The sequence below is a fragment of the Ictalurus punctatus genome, chromosome 21, assembly GCF_001660625.3.
Source record: "Ictalurus punctatus breed USDA103 chromosome 21, Coco_2.0, whole genome shotgun sequence".
NCBI classification, from domain to species: domain Eukaryota; kingdom Metazoa; phylum Chordata; class Actinopteri; order Siluriformes; family Ictaluridae; genus Ictalurus; species Ictalurus punctatus.
In genome coordinates, this window is record NC_030436.2 from 10236476 (window position 1) to 10263659 (window position 27184).

General features: G+C 41.7%; 2 protein-coding genes across 2 annotated transcripts; one reads left to right on the top strand and one right to left on the bottom strand.

Moving 5' to 3' along the window:
- Window positions 1-64: 64 nt before the first annotated feature.
- Window positions 65-2913, top strand: uts2b (urotensin 2, beta). Its single transcript, XM_017450149.3, has 4 exons — window positions 65-484; window positions 586-708; window positions 1953-1996; window positions 2104-2913. The coding sequence occupies exons 1-4, from the start codon at window positions 391-393 to the stop codon at window positions 2212-2214; spliced, it is 372 nt and encodes a 123-aa protein (XP_017305638.1). The 5' UTR covers window positions 65-390; the 3' UTR covers window positions 2215-2913.
- On the bottom strand, window positions 2476-23879 carry per3 (period circadian clock 3). Its single transcript, XM_017450144.3, has 22 exons — window positions 23640-23879; window positions 15964-16491; window positions 15394-15551; window positions 14456-14574; window positions 13450-13651; window positions 12223-12274; window positions 10935-11077; window positions 10767-10845; window positions 10517-10623; window positions 9381-9537; window positions 9160-9268; window positions 8826-8954; window positions 8490-8598; window positions 8215-8341; window positions 7512-7648; window positions 7204-7404; window positions 6863-7126; window positions 5758-6482; window positions 5400-5589; window positions 4986-5169; window positions 4382-4532; window positions 2476-4262 (listed from the first exon to the last, which is right to left on the bottom strand). The coding sequence occupies exons 2-22, from the start codon at window positions 16326-16328 to the stop codon at window positions 4128-4130; spliced, it is 3843 nt and encodes a 1280-aa protein (XP_017305633.1). The 5' UTR covers window positions 16329-16491; window positions 23640-23879; the 3' UTR covers window positions 2476-4127.
- Between the last annotated feature and the right edge of the window lie 3305 nt (window positions 23880-27184).

The following is a 27184-nucleotide window of genomic DNA, read 5'->3' on the forward strand; positions in this document are numbered from 1 at the left end:
CGTCAACCTATAAACCGCCCCTGCTTAAGGAAATGAATTAAGTGGGCAACCTGCCGAGGCTCAACCCCTCCCACTCCCGATACACAGCGCGCGCACTCACACCTGAGCTCGGCTGATTTATGAGCGAGGCTGGACGTCCTGACGCGTGCAGCGTTGCACACGCGCTGTTTTTATTACTCTATTTACTCACATGGCTCTGGATTTACAGTGCGCACCGGGATCCAGCAGTGACACATGATGAAATAAAAAAAATAAATTAAAAAAAAAAGAGAGGGAGAGGTGATGCTAGGGATGGGACAGGTGATATGACACCTCGTGGAGTAGGCTATATAAGGCCTTGCGTTTATTAGCCTAGAAAGACAGAGCGTGTGTTTATCATCAGCTGAAGTGATGCTCTGTAAAGCTGTCCTGTCCTGCGCTCTGCTCCTCGCAGCTCTGGAGCCTCTTCTCACACACTCGGCTGGCATGCCCTACACGGGGCCTGGTGAGTCCTACGCGCACACACACACACACACACACATACACGCGCGCGCAACTGATGAATAGGTGTTACGCTGTACCTAATAAAGTGAATGGTTGTCTCAGTATCAGAAGAGGAGCAGGTGTTGAGTCCAGACGAGATGTCTTACTCCGAGCAGGCGTTCCTGTCTCAGGGCTCAGCGGGAATCGGTTTCCCTTCCTTCCTCGCAGGAGACAACATCAGAGAAGGTGAGCCGCTTCTACCAGCGTTATAACAGTGCGATTACACCGTCATCACACGATTTATTCATGCCGTTTAATCCGACTGTTTACACTTGCTTGGATGTTTACGCAAGATCTTTATTGCACTCAATCTGTGTTATTCTGTTATGTATAGAGTATCAGGAGAAACCAGCTCGGTGCTTTTTAAGACCTGAACTCACAAGACCTCTATTAGATAATTAAATATAAACACAGGCAGTTATGGTGGCTTTTCAAAACTTAAGTTCAAATTCAGATTAGTGTATGAGCACAGAGAAGGTCTATCTTAAATATCCCTCAAAGACTGCACAATCCATTAAGAAAAAACATAACACAGAAATATATCCATCTCCATCTCCTTAATCTCTTCATGAATCAGTAACTCACATTATATTATATCACACAATATTATCTTTACAATTGTTTTGTCTTCATCTTAAAACAACAAACAACAACAACAACAAACAAACAAACCTCAAATTCATTCCAGGACTCAGTTTTGCATTTATGGCAATTTCTCTGAATGTGTTATAAAGTTTCCCTTTATAGAGTCATCCTTCCCAAATAATAGTAAGAATAATAATTTTAAAAAATGTTAAACGATTCAACAAATAAAAAATAGTGTTGTATGAACGTAGGCTTCTTCACATAACCTGTAACACAGAGTAAATGATTCCTGAGGAATAAGTCATTTTAATAAATAATCTTAGCCATCAGACCTATATAAAGCGCATGTCCTATAATTTATGGTAAATTTATTTGTCTTTACTAAACATTGTATGGAAAATGCAACCTTTATTTATTGTAGCGGCTAATAAAGAAGATGAAGTATCCTTGAGGTTCACGTCCAACAAGAGGCTTTTTCCGGTTCTAGTTATTCGATTGGATGTTTAACGATACAATTATTGATCAATTTATGAAAAACGAACAATAGTGTAAATAAACATAAAGGACAAAAGATTTTTCAGGAATAATGATGCAAGCTAGTTTGTTTTTGGTTAATGTAATTCCTGTACATGATGATGTAAAAATAACACCCAGCGCAACAGCGCCACCTACACCGGTGCTTGATATTACCCAGATGAAAATAACTCAGAAACAACTTGACATTCACAAAATAAACAAATACTTCCAAATGAAATTGTTTTTGGGAAAATATTTATGCCTGTTTAACCGATCTGCTATTTTCTGCGTATCGCAGTAATGTAACGTCTCTGCTCTTTCTCTCACAGCTCTCAGAACAGCCGGATTCGTTCCCAGACAAGTGGTCAAAGAGGTACATCACTTTTTTTAAATGTCATTTTGAGAAGTGAAAAATTCTCATTAAAACAAAATGGAGCAAAACCTGATCTTACACTTGTCTGATCTCGTCTTGTCGTACAGGCGCTGACAGAAAAGCCCTGGTTGGACCCTCTCAGCCGTTTCCTGGGTGGCAGGAAACAATACCGGAAGCGTGGGGGAAACTCTGAGTGCTTCTGGAAGTACTGTGTCTGAAAATAAATCAAACAAAATAAAAGGCTGCCACACACGCTTTTACAATGGCCTAGGAAAGACTGTGTATAAGTAGACTTATCGGATTTTGCACATCCACCTTTGGCACAGGTGTAAATACAGTAAATAGTGTGTATAACAACATCAATAAATCTATGTTTCAAAAATTGCTGTCTCCTCTTTCTTTCTTTCTCTGTAATGTATAAAATAATAATCGTACATGGCGCTGTGGTGAATTGATTCACAGGACAACGGGAAGAGGTGTTTGGATTCACTGTAGTCTTTAATTTAGAATTCATTCAAGAGGTCACAAAATACGTCCCTGAATTCAAGACAAACATTTTCATCATTTTTCTTTTCCTCCAAAATACATAGCATGTTATGTACATACATTTTGGCTAAAAACTGTACAAAATACCCTGTTTTTCTGTCCACAAGACCGTAAAAAAAAAGAGATCATTATGTGCTTGACAGTGTTCGTCCTTCAAAGTGCCGAGCTGACCGACCCCCCCCACCCCGACTCTCGGATTTTACACTTTCAAGGCCGTATTACAACATGAGCCACAAATCACGGCAACTCTAATTAAACACTTAACCTCTAACACAGAGGAAGAAAAAAAGAAAAGAAAACGTCACCAGAGAACACCCTTTCCAAGCAGACACAATTTTGCTGGCATAACGTTAATAAATAAGGAAAAGGGGTGACGGGGGGTCAGGTTACGTCGTAACGTGGTGACGTTTCAATGACCTGGATTATTCTACGGATCGGATTTTTTTCTTTTTCTTTTTTTTTCTTCAAATTAAATCGACCAGAACTGGCTTCAAATCCCAGATGGGTCACCCGTCGTCCGTACGTGACATCTCGTCAATAATTTTCTCATTGATCATGTTATGTAGCATTAAACATTCACCAAGAGCTCCTTAAAATACTAAAAAGCCACGAGTTCAGGTGAGCATCACTTTGAAAGCTCTCTCCTCTACCAGTTCTTTTTGGGGATTATAAAAAAAAAGGACCTGAGTTTGGGATTAAATTCAAAAAGTGGACTACATCTAAACTATCTAAAATATCACTATATAACTATTAAAAATCACTATATTTATAAAAAGAAAAAAAAGTGCTGATTATCAGTTTGAGTGCATGTAAGGTGCATAATCATAATCATTTTTATATGTATTTTCTTATAGGATAAAATAAAAGGTGGTGGATTTGGGTTAATAACGACGGACAGCAGAGCCGAAAAGCCGTGCAAAAGGAACCGAGACCAAGACGCTGATTATCCGCTTTAAAAAAAAAAAAGAAAAAAAAAAGAGCGATTCTCCCAAGTATAAAGTGTATACAGGTATAAGACTGGTGCATTTAAGGGCGAAACGCTCAGGATACGGTACACATGCCGTGGTGGTTTGGAATCGAGACACCAGACAGAAGGACAAAAATATAATCACAGCTTAAAGCATCAATAGACAGTGCAACTGGATTTTAGGAGATCGGCCACATCAGAGCAAGCAAAATGATCACGAAAGGTAATCACACCGGTCAACACCAACCGATGTACACGTCAGGCTCCGAGGGTCACGTCCTCATATAAAACACAGTGAAACCCAAACTAGAGCTGCAACTGTACAAATATAAGCACAGAAGAAATCATTACTGAAATAAATGTCAGTTTTGCTGTACGGTAAAAAGATTCACAGTTGTGTGGTTCCAACGTTCGGAACAAACGAGGTTTGAGTGGGTTCTCGGGTTGTTCTTGTACTGACGAGATGCCTGACATGTCATCACGTCAGGTCACCTAATGGCAGTGACACAAACTCCGCCTCTATCCTCCCCCTTTACCAAGTGCCCAGACTGTAACAATGATTCTGCTCTGTGAAAAAGGGGGCAGAGTTTTTAACCCAAAGTGCTAAGGGAAGCAGCTTCAGGTGTCAGAGGCGGGGCTGGTGTCCTCTGAGGGGCAATCCTGGGCAGTTGAGCTGTCTGGAGCGGGCAGTCTGGGAGAATGGGCCGCCGCGTCACTTCCTTCCAAAACAGCGGGGTTACAGTTCACACATCCCTGAAAAACACAAGGAATATATGATTATTTGCTCTGTGAAAATAACCTGTCAAAACTGGCACCCTTTATTTACAAAAAAAACCAACCCCCAAAAAAAACATGTTTATGGAGCCACTTACTCGTGTGTTTATCTCCTCTGGTACATTGTGATGGTGGATCCAGGAATGTACCTCAGCCAGCTCCTCCTTCTGGCCTGGAGTGAACCACGGCTGCATGGGCTGCAGGAGGAGCAGCTTCTCCCGGTCCTCCTTCAGAACCTGTGCCTGGTCCCTGTACACAAGTATACACATATAAAATAACATAACGCCCATGCTCACACTCGCACACCTACACATACTGTACATACAGACACACAACACACACACACACTTTTTGTCTGCATAAAGGCAACTAGTGAGATTTGACTTCCAGTTAGGAGAGTCCGAATAAGAAGGCGCTCGGTCAGTCTACATCTCCATCCATAAACTGTGTTAAGTCACCTCAGCCAGCTGATTAGCAGCGGTCTCATTGTGAACCGTCACCTGGATTCACCTACCTCAGGGGAAACAGGGTGGACAGTGCAATGAGACAACTACCTCGGCGAGAGTGACTGGCCGCGCTAAACTCTTTCCCCTGTGGACAGAGATGACCCAGACAGTAATGTTCCTTTCATGTTCTCGCACGAGTGACAAGGCGCTCCGACTGACAGAGACACACCCTACGGGCCTGCCTGGGCTCCGGTACCTGGGACGGATCTGATAGGTCATCATGACCGGCTCCGGTGTGTGCTGGATCATGGTCCAGAGCGAGTCCTCCATGCGTTTGTCGAAGCCGGAGCGCTCCGGTGCATCCTGGCTCTTCCTGGCCTTACGGGACGTGTCTGATGAGTCGTTGCTGGCGAAGTACTTGCTGCTGTTGCTGCTGCTGCCTGTCAACAGCCGGATGTGTGGGTCAGTTCAAACAAGCACAACAACAACAACAACAAAGACACACAGCATGGAGTGAATGAAACTGGAATAAAATCAGGACCTGTAGTGCGTCCACTGCTTTTGCGTTTGCTGTGTTAAGTTAAGCCACGCCCCCAAATCACTGCCATGATAAGGAGACACCGCCTTACCCAGACCGGTTTGGAAATCTGTATGTGATTTCGTTCTGTACCTGTATGGCTGATGGAGGTACCGTTGGAGCCCAGGCCTGAACCTGAACCCAGAGAACCCCCTGATTCTCCAGATCCGCTACCCGAGGCGTTGGAGCCGGTCCCGGAGCGAGCGTCCTCTTGCAGCAGCAGGTCCATCAGCACGCTAGAGGTGGACTGCGCGTCTTGATTACCCGAATCGCTGGGATTGTCCTTTAAAGCCGAGACATACAGTCAAACTCTTGCTTTTGATAGTCAGTTACTAGTTTTACAACTAATAATACTAACTAGCATAAATAGAGATCTCATACTAAACCTCGGTATTAACCGTATCATCACATTTCCCATCCTGAACACGTTTTATTCAGAGAGTCTACCCACCTTGGGGTGCTGCTCGTGCAGGCTTTCAGCTCGGCCCGTGTTGCTCTGCAGGGCGTTCGGATTGGGCAGCTCCTCCTGCAGCAGGTTGAGCTGTAGAGGACTGCTGGACCTGGAACTGGAAAAGAGCGCCGTGGGCTGAGCACCATCCACGTCCTCTTCTGGCCACGGGGACGAGACGGGTGAAGACAGCAACGCTCCAGAGGGCATCGAGCTCGGGCCAGTCTGAGGAGGTGGATTGTCCATCAGGGACGTGAAGGAAGGATGAGGAAATGGAGGAGGAGGAGGCACTAATCCAGGTGGAGTTACACTGTGTACACCTGGCATGCCCGGTACCGGCTGCGGATAGATGGTGTAGTTCGCAGGGTAGGGCACGATGACGGCCATGACGGGGGACATGAAAGGATTCATGACCTGCATGACCGGCTGCGTCTGTTCGGGTTGCACCGCCACAGGCAGGCCGTGTGGCTGAACGGGACCAGGATGAGGTGGGACGGGATAGTAAGGGGGCTGGACGGGCATCAGCACAGGTGAGAAAAAGTTGGGTTTGGGTCGGGACGATTCGGACAAGGAGTTATCGGGAGCGGTTGAGGTCGTCGGCAGGAAGTGTCCAGGCCGCGAGCCATCACTGTCGGACGAGGCCTGAGGCTTTGCGCGCTTATGTCTGGGTTTGCCTGAGCAGGATCTGTTCCAATCACCCGTGCTCAGGGGCTTCATGACACAATCGCCTACGAGAGAAAGAGACATATTGTCGTGGGGTTAGCATGATTTTTTTTTTATACTGTGAATATTGCTTTCTTTTTGAATGAAGAAACTCATTACTTTGTTGAGGATTTTTCGACATTAACATATTTAACATTTAATACGTAGGGAAACTTTTCCTAGCTTTGGCCTATATAGCAACAGTAACTAAGCATGGTTTGGGCGGGGCTTGGGATTGGTCAACTATCAATCCCGCTGTAAGGGCTGGATTTAGCACATTTTCTCTCATGGCTTTGCATCATAGTAGCCTAAAACCTAATGAACAACGCGAGAAACATCCTAATTCTCGTAATAAATCAATAACTGCACACGTTCGTGTATAAATCAATTCTGAACATCCAAACACCTCTGTGGTTGGAGTGCGCCATGCTGCTGTTGTCCTGCTGGAGGTAGGAGCTATACGGGCTCTCCAGGATGCGATGTCTGAAGCGATCAACGTACTCTTGCTCCTCCTTCTGCGTGTGTGCGGACAGCACCTCCTTAGTCAGCCCCACCACATGGAACTCCTCCGGAGCCGTGGCAGCGGAGGAGCCGGGGGCCGGCCGCGATGGCGCAGGAGCCGGGTCGGCCGGTTCGCTTCCCATCGGCGCATCCTCCAGAGCCGTCACTTCTGAAAGAATCAGACGGAGAAAACGATGAGCGTCTGAATTTATTAACTCAGACTGAAGCGCTTTGATGACTACTAACCAGATTCAGGCTGAGGGACGTGCACGATGGTGCTGCTATAGCTGCACTGGCTGGTCACAGACATCACACTCATAGCTTTAGTGGACAGAGTGATGTCAGTTAGCGGAGCCCCAACCACGGCTGCCGTTGTGTGCGCTACGGTCAACGCGGATCCGGCTGAAACCTGGCTCTCTAGACCGGCACTTGCTTCCATGGTTGCCTCTACAGGGAAAGAGGTTTAATTAATAATAATAATAATAATAATAATAATAATAATACGGTGGCATCATTCGAAAAATGACACCGCTGTTAAATGTACACCTCTTTACCGTCAGCATTCGCTCTGTCCTCCAGTTTGGCCGCAGGTGTCTTGTCTTCCTCGGATGTGGTAGAAGAAGAGGAGGTAGCGATGGACAAGGATTCACTTTTCCGCTTCAGGGCGGGGCCACTACAGCTCTCCAAGTATCTGCAGGAAGTAAAGGAGACGTCGTTAGTAATAAATTTTAATTTTTTTTTAAAAGTCCAAGCAAAGTCTAGAAGAGATCTGAAAATCTGATATTTGAGAAATAATATGAAAAAGAGACCGTTTTGGACGTATAACATTATTCTTTAAGTAATAAAAATGGTAATAAAGAGAAATAAAACACTTCAGAAGTCGAAAGTGGAATAACTGTAACACCGAAGTTGATTATTATTATTATTATTATTATTATTATTATTATTATCTTCCACATTATCCCCATTATACCACAGCAATTTGCAGACAAATAGGGTTTAAAAAAAAACACCGTAATTTTTGTCCATATACAGTTACATTAAATGTTGTCAAACATCCGCATCTGTCCTGAAGACATCGGAAAACCTGAAGTTTTACCTACGTAAAACGATAAACAAATGTCTCCTTACAGAAAGCCTGAGGTTTGCAGCTGCACTACTGTCAGAGCTGCTGTTCTAAAAAATTCATCAACACCTCCTAACAGTCTGTGTGTGTGTGTGTGTGTGTGTGTGTGTGTGTGTGTGTGTATGTCTCACCTAATGATGCTGTCCACACAGTTAATCTGCTGGTAAGACGGAACGTGTGGCTGCTTCCTGTGCGAGTCCTCGATGGAGCTTCGGAGACGCAGGACCTCTAAACGCTGAAGGACAGGAGCTGGAGTTTCTACAGCACACAGGAGGAGGGTTAGGGCATGTACACACACACACACACACACACAGAGAGGACATAATAAAAAAAAAATTCTACCAGGGTATAAAATATAACGTGTGAACATACAGTGTGTACGTGCTTTGCTTTTTTTTTTTTTTACCTGTGTTAACTTCCCCCGCTGCCGTGACTTTTCCCCGGGAGTCCGGATGCGCCTGCTGACCACCACGTTTCATTTGATTAACATTAGCACATATCGGCCGGAGGGTCACCTATAAAAAAGAAATAAATAAAAAGCAAAACACCAGCTCAACAACATTGTATTGCTAGTAAATACAGTGCATGCAATCTCAGGGGAGATTTTCCTCGCCTATGCAGCCTCTGGCTGGCTCATCAGGGATCTAAATCTACATCCAGGATTTCCGACTTGTGACAACGTGTACTATTCAAAGTGCTTGAGAAGTAAAATGAACTGGCAGTGGGGTAAAGCTGGGCTCACCGGCTCTCGGTGTGAATCTTCCCACAGGTTCCCGTTGCTGTCACTGGACGAGGCCACGCTGATGTAGTGCTCGTGGGAACCGTTACTGCCCAGGCTGCCGTAACCGCTTGAGCCGTTAGTGTGGACCGGCTGAAAGACAAACACGTGGGCTTAGTATATCTTTATGGCATTTTGCCATAAATTTCTGCATATATATCTGCATATGTTAATATTTTGTGCCTCTTAAAGGAAAAATCCTATCTCCAGTGGTGTCCCTTTATTTTGTAATGTGTGTGTGTGTGTGTGTGTGTGTGTGTGTGTGTGTGTGCGTGCGCGCACGCAGAGTCTCTCTCACCTGAAGGAAGAGCTTGTAGATCATGGCCTGCAATTCTTTGACATCTTCCAGCATGACGGGAAGTTCTGCTTTGCTCCGTGCAGCAAACACATCTTCATTCAGAGGCCCTCTGTGTGCACACACACACACACACACACACACACACGTATAGATTAATTTTTTTAACGAAGAATTATTGCCTTAACACTTATGTGAAAGTTTCTGAGCGTTTCCACTCTTACGTGCGGACTTTGTGCCTGCCGATGATGAAGGCCACCTTGCGGCTCCAGGGGTTGACAAAGCTGGACCAGCTGGTGTCCAGCGTGACGTAATCTCCGTTTTGACAGCGGAAGCGGATAGGGGAATGTTCGAATGGTGGCTGGCCTGCGTATTTCAGAACTGCAACAGGAACAAAACACACAAAAAGGAAAAGAAAAAAAAAAATCATCCGCTATACAGATAACAATACACGTTTTGTCATTTTTCCGGAATGACTGAAACAGAAAGTGGATTAGAGTAAAGTAGCGCTGATTTATAAAGCTTAGGACTGATTTGGAACAAAAAGCTTTAGAAGATATAATGTGTGTCTATATCACTTTTGAGTACCGAGTTAGTAAGAGTTACGTAATCAAAGGCAAGAAATTAAAACGCATACTCAAAAATAGTCCTTAAACTTCTTGGCTAAATAACTCATGATGCACACGACCGGTCAAAAGTTTAGACACGCTCATTCTTTATTTTTATTCATCCCCCCCCACATTTTAGAATAATAATAAAGTCATCAAAACTCTGGAGTAACACAAATGTGACTATGGGAATTATGTCATGATAAAAAAAAATCCAAAACAAATCAAAATAACTTAATATTTTAGCATCTTCAAAGTCTATGCCGTTTTCGCCAAGAATTTCCAGAAACGTATTCTTAGCATTTTCTCAACCGATCTCTTGAGGAATTTCCCTGAGATGCTTTTTAAACAGTATTAAAGGAGTTCCCACTTACGCTGGACACTTATTGCCTGTTTTTCGGAATATTTCGCTCCAAGTCGTTCGTTTAAAAAAAAAATTCTTTTGTAAATAAAATGTTAGTTTTCTAATGAAAGAAACAGATACGTCGGCACGATTATATTTTGTCTACGACCATGATTTCACACGTTTAATCACACACCTTCAGATCAAAAGCTTTTTATGATCATGAGAAACATTTCAGTCGGGTGTCCACAAACTTTTGACCGGTCGTGTAGAAAAACGGCGATCGATCAGTGTTCGTAAATCGATTGTAAAATAGATGGCGCTTTAATATTAAAGACGCATTAATGTTCAAGTGTAATTTGGTGTATGAGTCGCACAGTGTGTAGGTACGAGGTGAAAATGCGTATACTTTTTCGATGCATGGCCAGCATGACGGTGCGGTCCTCAGGGTGGAGGCAGGTCAACACCGACGTGCCTATCAGGTCCTGAGGGAGGTAGCCAAGCAAAGGCACAGCACTGGAAGCACACACACACACACACACACACACAGCACTGATCACAATGATCTTGTTCCTCAGCGTTAAACTAACATTCAATGTCACATTGTTTAAACGTTTTCATTGTGCCTAAAGGTCTCGCACCCTACAGGAAACACTCACCGGTCGTCTACTTCTAAGAACACACACCCCGGAGAGTGTGTTGTGGTGAAGATGCGCTTGTCTGTGGGAATCCGGGGAGCTGCGGAGCAACAGGCACCGCTTTTAAAAACCTTGTCGAATTGAATCTATTGTTATGTTCATAAAGATTAAAGGTCACAACCGTCTCACCCTCGTATCCTGAGATGATGCGCTCGGCCAGAGCCAAGCAGCACGGATGTTCCTCCTCTTCGCCCAATCCCTGAACATTCAGCAGGTACGGCGTGATACGGAACGGGTTGTAGCGCATCTCGCTGTCACGGTCCTTCCCTCCTCTGCACGCACACACACACCAATTTCAGCACAAAACACCACAGGAATATTTCATTCCAAGTAAAAAATATTAAAGCTGAAGATTCCTGGTCGTATTTGCAATGACAAATGACCTATTTATCCTTAATCATAATCGTTAAGCGCCACTTTGAAACTAAACGCAAGAAATCCTTCAAAAACCGGGCCGATAGAGCAGAGTCCATCAGACGATCCGTGCCGGATTATGAAAAGCAAACCAGCACTCTATGTGTTTTCGTTAGACCTAAAGATAATGCTACTTGAAGCAGCTTTCCTCTCTAGCGTAGAGGTTTTATTTGACGGCTTATCTAACAAAGACTATCAAATCTAGATTTAAAGATATTCCCGTGCCAGAACTGTTCAGTGATGTGTATAGAAGAAATGGCAGAAAACGTCAGCGATGAGATGAGATGTGATGAGAGCGTGGACATAAATGATCTACAATGTCTGGCAGCCGTGGCAAAATATTGTGATTCGAATGTAAGAGAGGAACTCTGCTGCCTAAAACCAGTGACTGACACAACAAAAGGTGAAGCCAAAACCTTCATTGAGCAGTTTGATGAGTGAGGCATTGATGTCGGACATGTTTTTTTGGCAATGACAACAGACAGAGCTCCCACCGCTAAGGGTCAACGACAAAGGAGCTGTCAAATTAACAAAGGAATAAGTGGGTCACCGCATAATGAAATTACACCCCATAATACACCAAAAAAACCTCTAAAATATTATATAAAACCTCTATAATATTTGATATAAAATATCAAATTCATCTTTAACAAAGTTGTAGGCTACAGCTGTGAAGAATTTCCTCAAGCACCGACAGTTCCGGTCCCTTCTCGAGGAAATGGACCGCACCTACCACTTGGCGGTACGTGCGATCAGGTCAGTTCCTATTCTCAGGATTAATTTTTTTCCCACTTTGAAAGGAGCGCACTCGATGAAATGAGAGAAACCTGGCAACCTTGTAGATGCGAATCTGAATAAGTCACGGGGGAAAATCTAATTAAACACATGTTTGGATGGAAAAAAAAAAAAGATTAAGAGGCCGTACTCTGGTGAACACAGCCCTTGGTTATGAGTCACGCTGATAAGGCTGTAAAGGTAATACGAGGACATTCAAGACTCTGACCTGATTCTGCAGAAGAAGGACTTGACTCGGGCACATTCAAAATGGACTGCAGCTACAGGAAGAGAGAGAGAGAGAGAGAGAGAGAGAGAGAGAGAGAGAAATGCAAATGCAAAATTAGGAAATATCTTTAGTAAATTTGAAGTCACACTTATCCCTGGCCAATAACGAGACATACTGGAAACCTAGAAACTATATATCCACTACATTTGTGTTTGTCAAGGGTTTATTATTTTACTTATTAGTTCATTTGGATATGGTGAACATATATTGTCGATACATCACATCCAAAACGACGAGGGCTGCATCATGTGAAGTACGGGATAAAAACGCTCTGAGGAAAATAATCAGTGATGCTATGGTGTGATTAAATGGAAGTTGATTATTTTCCTATAAAAGCACTTCCAGAAGTGTTTTATTCCTCTTTTACTACAACAACTTGCTAAAAGATTACAATTTTTTAAAATTTTATTGAAGTAGGGAAAAAAAAAACTAAAATACTTCTGATCTGTTCATAGTTACATTTAACATTGTGGAATGTCTGCAAAACAAGTTAGTTCCTGTTCTCACTTACGGTATAGCAGCTATAAACAGTCGTTCCCTCACCAGCCTCTCTTTATTCTCTCTTGAAGTTAATAGGAAAAAAACAACAACAACACAGCGTGTCATTTTACCGAAAAACAGCAGAAGTCCTCTGTCCCAGCTTTACCTCTGACTGTTACAAGGAGCTAACACTAGAGACTCCTTCCGTAAACGTTAAATAAACGGCTCCTTACAGAAAACCTATATGCCACATCGACATTCACCCCCGTACACGTTCCTGTGAACGAGCTGTTGCTATAGAAACGATAGTGTGTCAGATCGAGTGTGATAATATAAACTGTTGACACCTTCCGTCCAATCAGAATCCCGAATGGAATAAATATAACAACATATATTTATTTAAGAGTTCTGTACAATTTATTGAGCACTGATTAGGTCATTTGTAATAGCGCTTTTTAGACCGTTTATATAGCTTGAAAAACTCATCAGATTTACAAATGAATTTGTTCTGAAGAAATGATACTACACGTTCTAAGGGAAAAGGGTATTTTTTGGTTGTTAAACAAACTAAAGTTTGTTTAAAGCAGAAGGCTAAAGATCTGAACAAAACCCCAGGCAGAATATTTCTAAGAAGAGATAAGCGCATGGACGAAAAGCGTCGCCGTGTCATCCCGTGTCCATACTCACCGCTGTCTGTCCCCACATTCCAGGGCGGCAGGTGCGGCTGAGCAGTGTGAGAGTAAAACACGTTGACATCTTGGTGAAACAGCAGCTCTACAAACTTGGCAGAGTTCAGGAACTTGCGCTTGCAGTTGAGGATGCTGGAGGCCTGCTCCGACACGTACACCACTCGGCCCGTAGCCAGTGAAAACACCACCACAAACGTGTCCTGGGTGAGGAGGGCATGAACATATCAACTTACTCTGTTGATGTAGCAAGTTATTAAAACGTTATCATCAGTCCCTTCAGGATTTCGCAAAGAAACGATCGCAAAATCAAGCCAACTCTCAGCAATATTCGTTGGAGCTTGCAATTTTTTTAAATTACAGCAGATTTAGGCCAGGACATGTCATGTGACGTCATCACAGCGTGCGTTCAACCAAGGCACTCTTCGACTCACATGCTTTGAACAAGAGCACAGGTAAAAGCGAGAAACAATTTCGTGTAACTGCGATTTCGCCAATTCGAGTAGTTTTCTGCATTAAAAAAAGCACAGAAATCTCTGCGTGTACTAAAAATCCGCAGCAAAAATATGGAAAAAAAAAAAGAAAACGCAGCAAAATCAAGTATTTTTGGAGGCGACATCGACAAAAAAAAACATCAGACTGGTTTATTCTTAAATAATACAGTGCAGTACATGAGTGACTGAATCTCTGAAATGCATTATACATTGTACAAGCTTCACTTCTTCATTTTACATTGAAAATATTAGACTTACAAACAAAATATTCGCTTTTATTCATCTCAGTAGGAAAGTTTAGTCTGATGACTTTCCAAAAAATACTGAAAAAAGTGTCATTATGAAAAAGAAGAAAAAACCAAGACGGGATAGGGGGTAGGATGCCTTTGTTCTTACTAAATGCTGGCACTGGAGTGAAACATGCGCTGGAACAGGTTGCCAGATTTGTGAATTCACCAATATTGTGAAGATTTTTACGTGTACACTGGCCGCTTCATTGCAAAATGGCCTTACTGTATTTTTGAGTGTGTGTTCAGACGTGATGCTCTCCAGCCGCTCCAGGCTGCACACCATAGCGTCTTTTCTCTCTTCCAGTCCGTTGCACATCAGTAACTTGTAGTACTCGCTGTTCGCTGCAGGCGGCACCGGGGCAATGAAGAAAAAAAAGAAAGAAAGAGAGAAAGAAAGAACAAAAAAAGCTGGCGTGAGCGGCGACATACCAGAAACGCGTCAGCACGTGACTCAGACTGTGGGTTAATGAGCATGTTGCTGGAGTGACATAACAGACGTTATAACAGGAGACACAAGCGTGTGACAAACACTGAGGGATTTTGGAGCATATGGTTTAGATGTTTGATCAGTGCTCATATTTCACGTCACGCGGTTTGATAATCGCTAAGAAAAGCGGACTTTTATGATCACGTACTTTACTTGCAGATTCTGCAAGCGGATGTTTACTTTGGCTGTTTCTCAGAGCCGACGCCTCTTTTTCACAAGGTCCGGCGTTACATAATCAGCGTCTTCTTCTCCGTAAGAGAGTCACTAATCAAATCGCTGACTCCGCCCAGAAGTCGGCGTACATGCTGGTGTGGGAATTCTTGTTTTTTTATTTAGCATTCTTCCATTATCTTTACACAGTCACGCACAGCGAACAGGACTAAACCTGATTTAAAAATTGCTTGCCTATAAACCCAATGCAGAGAGAGGAAAAAAACCTTAACACTTCGGCTGGGAAGGTTTCTGGCTTCCAGGGCCATAGAACTTATAGAAATGACATACAGCAAATTTATATTAGTTATGCATTTCTAAGAAAAGGGTTAGGCTGGAGTTGTCTCGATTTTGATTGGCTGATGCACTTAGCCAATTAAAATTAACTTCTAAGAAAAGGGTTCAGCTGGAGTCTTCACTATTAAGCAATTACAATTATGAGAGACATGTGCGTGTGTTCTTACCTTGTACTTGCTTGACACAGTTAAGGGCGTAGTTCAGAGCCTCCACAGTGCTGGGTTTGCTGCGGCTCCTCTTCTCCGATGGCAGCCTCTTCTTCATCTCCTGCACCGTCTGCATCATCTCTTGGTGGGTGTGGTCTCGGCCCTGCTCCGTTTGCTCGCTGACACATACACATACACACACACACACACACACACACACACACACACACACACACACACAGATCACAATCTCAGCACTCAACAGCTTTTACTGCAACCTTTACTGCAGCCTGATGTCAAAACATCTGAGACAAATCTTTCTTAAAACATTATAATTCTGTCCATCCATCCATCCATCCATCCATCCATCCATCCACATCCACAGGGTCGTGGGGGAGCCTGGAGCCTATCCCAGGGAAGGTGGGGTACACCCTGGATGGGGTGCCAACCCATACCAGGGCACAATCACACACATATTCACACACCCATTCACACATTACGGACAACTAAGAGATACCAATCAGTCAATAATGCATGTCTTTTGTACTGGGGGAGGAACTTTAACACACTGTGCTATTATTACGTCATTACCTCTTGGTGCTGCCTGATCCCGCGGCGCTCCCGGGACTCCCGTTGGCTGAAGACAAATGCCGTCGTGTTACCCCGATGCTATCATGACCGCCATTCATCTCCACGTCCTCCTGACCTTGCTCTCCTCCGGAAGGTTCTCCGCCGCACTCCTCAGCCATGCGCCATCCTTCTCGCTGCTTGTCCACCTCCTCGTCCTCTCCTGAACCCGATCCGGATACCGACGCCATTCCGGAGATCGACTGGCACCCCCTGCCCACCAGTCCTGCCTCCCTGTCGGCCTGCTCCACCGGAACGCCTTGTTCCACGTGGCTCGGATCAGGAGAACCGTTCACTTCTCCATCCTGGTAGTTGTCTCCACTGAGCATGCTCTGATTGGTCACGCAACCAAATGGTCACTTGGGGGCTGTTTGGGAATTGTTCTTGTCGCTGGACCAGTCAACACTGTTATTCTACAGCGAAATCCATCTGTAAGCCCTGAGGATGGAACCCTCACTTAGTCCTTAGTGTGAGTAAACAGGACTCAGAAGCCTGTAAGAAGAAGAAACTGGTTAAACAGCGAAATGTCGGATTTAATTTAGCATCTCATACAAACGATGTGTAGCTTAAGCGCTGACTCAGTTCTGCTAATACAAGTATAATCAGATTTTACTTTACTATCCAGAGAACAGCAAAACATCACTTAATGCCAAAATGAATTCCTGGTAAATTGTTAAAAAACAAACAAAAAAAACAATTAAAGGACTAATATCCTGTTAGACTAAATTACAATGCTTTAAAATAATTTTTAAATAGTAAAAAAAAAAAAACCCACTGGAATAACATTTGAACATTTTGGGATTTTTTTTTGGTGATGCTCCAATATTATTAGGTTACTATTTATGCAGTTTATTAGTGTGAAATTATACAGTTTCTTTTACATTTCATAGTCATTTATTCTATTATGTTGTGCTATTTTTCTGTGTGTTTGGGAAGAGTGAAACAAACAGGGATGAAAATGTTTCCTGTGATACACAGTTGTGGGACTGATATCTTTACATGAAAAATAAATTCTCAAAAGGAAATATCAAGATTGATACAGAATGGTAGTTGAGTATCACTTACTTATTTTTAATAGTATAAATAATAATATATAAATAATGTATATAATATAAAAAATAAGGATTTAATTTTATCTTCTTTGGGAGTTTTGTTCTTTTTAAACCCTCTTTACAAATCAGAATTAGCAACATGCTAATACTAACTCTACCTCAGACACTGAATGGGTTTTTTCCCCCCAACATTTTCAGCATTTTAATACAAAAAAACCTACATCTTGGTGGCATTTAACATAATCATTTATGAGTTCACAAGCTTGTGTGGTCACCATGAGTATTTTACATCATGTTTCAAAGCAATAAAACAAACAAGAAACAGCCAAATAGCAGAAGTACCTTTTGTGCGCTAGTTATGTGTCGTTCGCTAAGGAGTCGAATCTTTGACGAGTCGACTCTTTTAGGTGAACTCGCATAAATGAACCGGGTTTTTATTTTTCTCTACTTTTTTGTGGGTGTACATAATGCACCTACACATGTGGTGTAATGTAATCACAATGCGTCAATGTAAACCTCTTTTCAAGATATTAACAGTGAATATACATATATATATAAAGATCCAGTTTAGAATAAAACGGAAAGAGTCGGCTCTTATTAGTGAGCCGAGACATGTGATTTGACTCACTGAAAGTTGAAATGATTGTACTCCTAGAGCTGTAAAAGATAAACCTCTGAGTAAATATCTTGTACCCACCCTGTTTCAATGGTAAATGTTTATTAACTGACAGATCTTTAATATCCTAAGGGATTTTAGCACTTGAAACCATGTTGATAGAGGGTGAAAAACTGCTGAGTGCAATGAAAAAGTCAACAACAACCCCAGCTTACACAGCTCTAATTTATGTCAAGATACGAGTCTGTGTATTGCATCTGTATAGTTTTCACAAGGTCCGCCCTGAGCTGAGAACCTTGTCTGAGTCATCACTGTGGAGTGATGTTACATAACCAGCTTTCGTTACTCAGGGAGGTGTGAGAAGCTCTGAGGAAGGCAGGGCTGCTACGCGGCATGTGAAGAATACATACGCCTCGGATATGGGACCCAACGTGGAGTGTTTATTAGATTTATGGATGTGACAGCTGCAAATTTACGCTTCAGACTCATGCATGCCTGAAGATCCTCGTCTAAAAAGGCAATGGGTTCAACAGGACCGTGTGTGCTGACGGTTCCATGTGTTCATATAATGATGAAATTTGAATCCAACAATTATAACTCTATATACCTACAGATTTTTAATCATTGAAGACTTGCATTAAGTTATGGGCACCCCCCATAAATATGGATGCAAGACTTACAGTCATCAGTGTATTTTGATTTAATTTATGTGACCTGCCGAATCATGTCTGTAATTTCTGCTGAGCACTTAAAATCTAAAATGGTCTTGGCTAGATCTCAAATCTACTGTTACACAGACCCCAAATGAGGCCTTGATGAAACCTTACTTGGGTGTTTAAAATAACACTGTGCTCACTTTCCCATCTCTTCTTTGATTACTGGATCACTGGGAAGGATAAAAACCCTCTATGGGTAACCTGATTAAAAAACAAACAAACAAACAAAAAACCCACCACACACCACGTCTAGCTCTGGGATTAAACATCCCAGCTGCACCATGCAGACTCAAAGTGTCTAAGTGGCAGAGAAATACAACATCCTTGTGTGCCGTTGTCAAGCCAATAAGGTCCAGGTTTGATCATATGACCTAAAGAGTACCTCAAGGTTTGCCTCTGAGCCCACTGAGGAACTGAGCAGTTCTTAGGAAACTAAAACAACTATGTCTAATGTTTAATCTCCTAGATTATCCACACTGTGATAAAAAATTGCACAAACATTCAAAAACATTCCCATAACCCATTCACTATTGTTAGAATTGACATTTTCATTTATAGATTTTACCCGAAGTGTTAAGAGCTTGTGTTGTGTCTAAGTTTGATTAATCTCGTGTGTGTACAGCGTGCGTTTGAGTTGATTAACCCGCTAGTAAAGCGCTTCCGTTTACCGCTGTTCACCTTCAGTTCACATAGCTTACGTGGCTCAATTCCCCGCATTATTGAGAATGACTGGAATATTTGAAACACTAGAACTGTTCTTTCTAGATTTTTCTTCTTCAAAAAACATTGTTAGCGCTTAGTTGATATCCTGCGTGTCGTTTTTTCGTGTTTTAATTCAAATCATTGCTAGTACTTGCTACACATCTTTAATTCGAATGCACACAGTTTTTGCATTCGAATGTGTATTTTTATATCTTAAATTCGATGAATATTTGAAGTTCAAATTTTAACTGGACAGCCCTAGAGCGGACGAGAGGACAGATGCAGCGATAGCGATATTTCCATATTATAAACATTTATTGACCAAATTCAACAAGCGCCCGTAGACTTCTACTACACTGTGTTTCAATTCACACAGAGATTTCTGTTCTTTACTCGGCACAGGGAAAATGTGTTGAAATTATTGTTTGTGATTATCACACATGCACTACAGAGGAAATGATTAACGATTAGATTGAAAAAAAAAAATGGTGGCGTATCTGTTTAGCTGCTGTGCTACTACAATCTTATGCTGTTAAAACAGAAAAAAAACCTTTGCCTGACACCTTGCTGAGCAGTAACTGAGACCTGGGTGTGTGCTTGTGTCCTGATTATTTTCCTGTTAAATACCTGCACACAAACAGCATCTGCTGGTAAATAAAGGTGCCCACTTCTGCAACATGATTCGGGACAAATAAAGAAGTGAATTCTCGGGTTACGAGGTCTGCTATTGTTATCAGCTCTGTGACAGGTTGATAACTCGTGCTTATATAATACAGTGAGCCATGTGAAGAGATCTAAGAGGAAGAAGACTTCTACTAAACTGTTTGGAATTATAATCTCACTTATATTATTAGCCTAGCCTTTTGAACTTTGGTTCAGGAAGGAAAAGAAGACTTCAAGGGATGCTGTCGTAGGAAAATAATCAGCCAATAACAGCCAATGATTACAATTTTTTAAATAGAAAAATTACATACTTTTGAACCCTGCTGTGAAATGTCTGGGAGAAAAAAGTTAGTTCGTTCCCCTCATCAGTCGTTCCCCTCATCAGACTACCTTCATGTTAATAAGACAAAATCTGCAGCTTGTCTTGTTACCGAGAAACCACAAAAAGTGTAAACGCCTCCGTTCTGAAGATGACGGAAAACTTACTTAAAGTTACGGCTTTACATCTGACACCGGAGACTCCTTCCATAAACCGTTAAATAAACCCCTCCTTACAGAAAACTTCACCATGTCAACGAATTCATGCATTTTTTAATCTGCTTATGTGGTCCCTGTAACTATAGAAACGGTAACGTATTAAGACAAGCACATTAGTAGCTGCGCTACTCTCAGAGCTGCTGTTACGGATTCCGACCAATCAGAATCGAGAATACAACAGCGCTGTGGTATAATGACACATACAAAGGGACCAAACTTATCTGGTAGAAATGAGTTCCCTATAAGAGAAATAAAAAAAGAATCTTTATAGGTTAATATAGGTTGCTAGAGGACAGCAGCAGAAGTTATTCATGGTGGGTCGCTTTACATGCATCAGGTCTTGACTAGGGCTGCAACTAACGATTATTTTCATAACTGATTAATCGGACGATTGTTTTTTCAATTAATCGGATGCAGGGACAAACTTTCAATACCATTTTTTCATTTATTTTTAAATAAAATACACAAACTGAGTGTTAAAAAATATAAACTTCAGACTAAAAATTTACATTAACACAACTATATATATATATATATCAGTTTATATTATATACAAGCATTTATGCATTATTTTATGATAATTAAACTACAGTCCTAAATTAATAATAAAATCTCACTTTCACTGCAGTTTACTGTTTTAATCAGTTTGTACTTGCGCTACACTGTTTATCGCTGCATCCAAATTGCGAGTGAGGAGCAACGCGGCCTGATTACTAATAGATCACTCGCGTTATAATAAAGACAGAATAAACGACTGCAAACGTGCAAATACAGCTTTATAATGATAATAACTTGATTGAAACTGAACCTCGTTAGCAACTCGCACCAGTTTCCCCAACCTGTTGCACACAGTGGAGCATTTCGGATATAAACACAAGTTTGTGTTCATGCATCACTGTCGTGCTTCTGTGCTACACAAGTTTACAGGTTACGGTCTAGTTCACAGAGTTTAATATAAAATGCTCCCACACACTAGACAGTAGAGTACATCATGCATAGTGTAAGTGTATAGTACGTTATTTGGGACAATACTTTGATCTGTACTCGCCGATGCGTGTTTTCGAAACAGAAGTAACGCAACGAGTTAACGTGCCCGTGCCGCCCACAGACCAACTAATCGATAATGAGATTCGTTGACAACGATTTTCATAATCTATTATTATTAGTTGTTGCAGCTCTAGTCTTGACCCTACTCAGCCCAGCTCTACATTACATTCAGTACATATAGTACACACACATATTTTGTGCCATGATGACTGACACATGACTCATGCACATGAACACAAACCATCTTGAACCACACCACTGTTATTGTCATAATGTACTGCACAGCCTGACAACCGAAGCTTCCTCTGAGTCAGTTTGATATTACAACCCCAATTCCGAAAATGTTGGATTGTCTAATCATAGCATATAAGGAACCTCCAAAAACAGCCTAGGTCTTCAACAGCAAGGATGGGTCAAGGCTTGCCGATCTGCCAACGGATGCGTCAGTGAATAATCCAACACTTTGAGAACAACATTCCCCAAAGACAAATCAGTAGGATTTTGGGTGTTTTACATTCTACAGTGAACAATATAATTAAAAGATTCAAGGAATCCGGTGAAATCTTGGTGCGTAAAGGGAGAGGCTGAAAATCGCTGAAAGCACATGATCTTTGATCCCTCAGACGTCACTGTCTAAAAAACCGTCATGAGTCTGTAATGGATGCAAGTTAAGGCTTTATTATGCAAAGCAGAAGCCATACATCAACACTGTCCAGAAGCATAGCCAACTTTTCTGGGCTCAGTCTCATCTAAGATGGACAGTAGCACAGTGGAATAAACAAGTCAACATTTCAAATAGTTTGACTAAATAGGCCAAAGAGGAAAAGGACCATCCAAGCTGTTATCAGTGTCAGGTCCAAAACCAAGTGTCTGTCATGGTATGGGGGTGTGTCAGTGCCCATGGCATGGGTAACTCGCACATCTGTGAGGGCATCGTTAATGCAGAAAGATATGTACACATTTTGGAGCAACATATGCTGCCATCCAGAGCAGGACAACGCCATACCACATTCTGCCCGGATTACAAGCGCATGGTTGTGTAAGCAGAGAGTGCGGGTGCTAGCATGGCCTGCCTGCAGTCCTGACCTGTCTCCGATTGAGAACGTGTGGTGCATTATGAAGCGCAAAATGAGGCAACGAAGTCCCCATACAGTTGCGCAGCTGAAGAAATGCATAATGATTGAATGGAGGAAAATTGCACTTGATAAACTTAACCAACTGGTGTCTTCACTCAGCGTCCAAACGCTTAATAAGTGTTATTAAAAGAAAAGGTGATGTGAGACAGCGCTAAACAGTCGACTGTCCAAACTTTTTTGGAGTGTGTTGCAGTCATCAGATTTGAAGAGAGTGTATAAAATATAAATTCAACTCACAAATTAAAACATCGACTAATGTGTTAATAATGTGTTTTCAATATAGTACAGAGTGAACAGAATTTTCAAACGACTCTTTATTTGTTTTTTTTTTTTGCATTTTCCACACTCCCAATTTTTTCGGATTTTGGGTTGTAAAAGCTTGTCACTTGTGGAGGAATAGCGGGCAGATGGCGCACAAAAACAAAAACACAAGTTCAAACCATGTTTACTGCTAACCAGCTGCTACTGTAAAGCTTGACACACCCCTGGGGGCGGGGTATATACGTTTTCGGACCCTTTCATTGGATGAACACAAGACTAGTACAGGATGAGTCATAAATTTTTTAAAAATCATTTTCCCAGACATTATACATATAATTTTTTTTCTAGTTATAGTATTGTATTTGTAACACTAAAGGACAATTACGAAACAACGATTTTGATTTCGCTTTAGAACTGAGGTTTAAGTTTTTTTTAAAGGTCACAGGAGAAAGAAGAGAAACCAGTTTCTAAATGATGACACTGTTTCCTTGTTGACGGTCTACAGGATAAAATTTGTAGAAAGACAATGCCCCCCCACCCCGCGCGCGCGCGCGCACACACACACACACACAACGCAGCAGCAGGTTGCTTCTGTTTCTCTGATCATATTACATCACTGCGCACATGGACCAGTCCACAGCACCATGACTGACCTGCAGTCTTTACAGGTGTATACTGTTATAATGACTGAATAACACCGGAAGTGCGTCAGAAAACAAGTATACCTTAATTCAATTAGTGTGTTATTAAAGCAGGACCCACTGGATTACAGTGTTGGGTAACTAATCTTAGGCAGCGTGCTAAGCTTCAGGCCCAGAGAAGTTCAAAATAATCAAAACACAACATCTCATAACATCTCACACGATCACACCGATAATAAACCTTCCACGTGAAAACAACTGTCCGTTACCTCACGCGCAGACCAACGTGTGCGGGTGTAAAGTTGCGGCTAATAAGATCGAGCGTTTCTGGATTTTTCCGCCGTTAAACACTCCCGAAATAGGACAATAATAATCATCAGTCTCCTGGTTACGATCCATTAACCACGGTCTCGGTCCAGGCAGCACGCGCACAACTTTCACCCTCTCTGTGTTTTGTTCCTCGTTTCTAGTTTTCGCCCAGAACAGAACACGCATTACTGCAACGTGAGCCCGGCCACTCCAGGCCACGCCCGCCCGACGCCCATTCGTCAGAGGCGCCGGCACGCACGCGCCGCGATTGGCCGCGACGTAGCCCTGTGGGCGTGGTCGGGGTGCCGCGCGTGTAACTGGCTGCTACCGCGCTCACGTGTATCACCGTGTTACACAACTAGGAGGACAAAACAAAACATTCCCCGGCGCTCGCGAGAGTGAGAGAGAGAGAGAGACAGAGATTCGTTAAGGCGGCGCTGCTCCCTGAAGCTCGCGCGGGGGTCGTGTAGTTCATTCAGGCAGCCGGTGACGTCACGGGACGCAGGACTGGGAGACAGATTCGTGGAGAAGGTTCCACACTGTGTTTGCATTTCTGTTATCGGATCCCCGAACCGCAAGCTGGGAAAAGAAAAGAAAAGTGCTATGTCGGAATTACGACTCAATAACTCGTTATTTTTGACTTACTATCTCGTTTGATCCACTTACTAACCTGTTATTTCAAGATATCTCGTTAGTTAATTTTAATAGCTCCTTATTATCTCTTTATTTTGATTTAATATCTGTTTTTTTTCCAAGTTAATACCTCGTTTTAACTTAATATCACATTATTTCCATTTAATATCTTTTTGACCTACCTACTTTAAATATCTCATTATCTTAATATATTGTTTTTTTCTAATTAATATCTCATTGTTTTGACTTAATATCTTATATCAACGTAATAACCCATTATTTCAGCAGGTCATTATTTAAATTTAATAGCTTGTCATCTCATTATTTTTGACTTAATAGCTTGCTTTTTCGAGTTAATATCTAGTTGTTTTGACTTTATCATTTCAACTTTCTACCTATTTTATTTACTTAAGAACCTGTTATTTCAAAATCTCAATTATTTTCTAATTAATATCTCGTAGCTTCAACTTAGAATGTTGACTTAATATCTTATATCAACTTAACCAATTATTTCAGTGTCTCATTATTTAAATTTAATAGGTTCTTATTTTAACTTATCATGGGTTTTTTTTTTAGTTAATGTCATTGTTTTGACTTATCTCGTTATTCCAACTTAATATCCAAGTGTTTTTGTTTCTTAACCTAAAAACCTGTTATTTCAAGATCTCATTATTATGTCATCATTAGATAACGTATCTTTTTCCCCTTATATCTCAGCATGCTGACTTAATATCTTATATCAACTTCATTGCCCATTATTTCAAAGTCTCCTTATTTAAACTTAAAGCTTATCTTGTTATTTTGACTTAATTTCTTCTCAACTTAATAAATTATTCCAAGATATATAATTTCAATTGCAGTTAATAATTACACAATTAAGTCTTTAGTCCAAGAGGATAATTTTTTAAAAAGTAAATTAAACATACTAACAAACATTTAACAGAAATATTGGCCCAACCTTTCTTAATCAAAGTCTAAACCATTACAATAAGACACTCCCTTTTACAAGTCACATGAACGTCACATGTGAACAATCACATGACTCAGGTTTGCGTTTTTAGAAAACATAAGAAAGCATGTCTTACTTTAAAAATAAATAAATAATAAGTACACGGTTTTATTTTCATCTTAGATTGTTAGACACTCTCAATTTACTTTCACATGAATCTTTCGCAGGAGTGTGTGGTTTAATTTTCCCGGATGCGATTTCCTCACGTGCCCTCACACGTTGATTTGAATTCACACGTGGAACTTCATGTTGTAACGCATCTTATATTACTCACTTGATCACTTGTAAACATTATGAGCACATGTGAAATGTATGTAATTTTTGTTTTCATAAGGGCTGTAACCACGCTCTAATATGAGGTGGAGCTCTAATAACAGCTGAAGAAAATAAATTGGCAGTTGGGATCTTTACACGTATCTTAAGTCAGAACAAGAAAAAAACGCTCTGAGTAACTAGAACACAATGTGGTCCCCCCCAATTTGGTCACCTGCCAATTCCCACCCAGCAACCTTCTTTCCTGATCGCATAAATGAATGCAAAATAAACACCGCAGTAATCGGAGGAGCGTGCAATTTTTCCAAAATTACCGTATATTTGGGTCGAGACACATCATGTGATGTCGTCACAACGTATGCTACTTCAGCCAAAGCCCTCTTTGACTCACGTGCATCGAACATGAGCACAGCTACAAGGTCTCATTTCTTGTGCGATTTTGCAAATTTCGTAAAAATCGCAGCAAAAATCAAGCGTTTTTGGCCACAATAATCACAAAAAACAACAACTGCAAAATCCTGTACAGACTGATTTACCATGCAACAACTGCCAGTTGAGGAGGGTTAAAGCGAACACGTGCTTCCTCTGAGATACGTGAAACCATCCAGCTGCATCACACTCGGAGGAAAGCGCTATCCACCCTCTTCTGCATACACAAGCGCACGGACTCCTACGGTTGGCTAGTATCGGTGTGATTCACAGGAGAGAGAGAGCGAGAGAGAGCGCGAGAGAGCGCGCGAGAGAGAGAGAGCTTTTGCTCGGGATTTCTTCCCGAAACCCTGAACGTGTCTGGCTTGTTGTTTCAGGCACACACAAACAGAAGCCTTATCTGAATTAAGTCATTAAATTTATTAGCAACAGTGAGTTCAAAAAGCACAACAGGGTGGAAGGCTGTTTTATAGAATTATCTGAAATACGATGGTGCACGTTCAAAAACCAGTGCTATGTAAAAGCCCAAAATGTGTGAGAAACTATTTATCTTGCAGCATATAAATAGAAACACGATTACAATAATAGAAGATACTTTCTTAAAAAAAAAAAATTTCCGTAGCCCTTATATTAGAACCCACACATGAAGTAGTTACACATTTTCATCCCTCCGAGCTTCATGAAGAGTGCTTTTGCATATCCAGTCGTTCCCACACACTTTGAGCTGTGTGATATAACAGACCAAGTATGTCCAAATCTTGTCTTCAGGATGGTACGGAGCTTAAAACTGGGCTCAATATGTTTTTCCCCCCCAAAAGATCCATGCGAATCGCCGATTAAGCACTCCAGTATCTCTAATTACCCCGGTACACTGGTAGATTTGCCTAGGAAGAGGTTTTAGTGAACACACCCGAGTTCTTTCAGCTCTCTCATCAAGATCAAAACTTTTTTTTGGAAAATGCAAAAATCTTGTGTTTTTTAAACCAAACACTGTCAGATAAATGGCTTCTCACACACACACACCTTAGATGGTCCAAGTCGTTTGCAGAGTACTGTAATAAGCACCATCATGAACAAGCTTGTTTTGCTGCCATCAAACAGACGTGAACGTCCAGAGAAGGCTGCTGCTGCTTGGTGATTGAGGTTAGAAAGAAAGGAAAA

What these genes read in the sequence shown, in the direction of transcription:
- uts2b (XM_017450149.3), top strand. Translation starts at nt 391, where the DNA reads ATGCTCTGTAAAGCTGTCCTGTCCTGCGCTCTGCTCCTCGCAGCTCTG. An exon ending in CATGCCCTACACGGGGCCTG is followed by an intron (nt 485 to 585) that starts GTGAGTCCTACG and finishes TGGTTGTCTCAG; the next exon opens with TATCAGAAGAGGAGCAGGTG. An exon ending in AGGAGACAACATCAGAGAAG is followed by an intron (nt 709 to 1,952) that starts GTGAGCCGCTTC and finishes TTTCTCTCACAG; the next exon opens with CTCTCAGAACAGCCGGATTC.
- per3 (XM_017450144.3), bottom strand. Translation starts at nt 16,328, where the DNA reads ATGCTCAGTGGAGACAACTACCAGGATGGAGAAGTGAACGGTTCTCCT. An exon ending in GGACAGAGCGAATGCTGACG is followed by an intron (nt 7,405 to 7,511) that starts GTAAAGAGGTGT and finishes CTTTCCCTGTAG; the next exon opens with AGGCAACCATGGAAGCAAGT. An exon ending in CAGAGGAGATAAACACACGA is followed by an intron (nt 4,263 to 4,381) that starts GTAAGTGGCTCC and finishes TGTGTTTTTCAG; the next exon opens with GGATGTGTGAACTGTAACCC.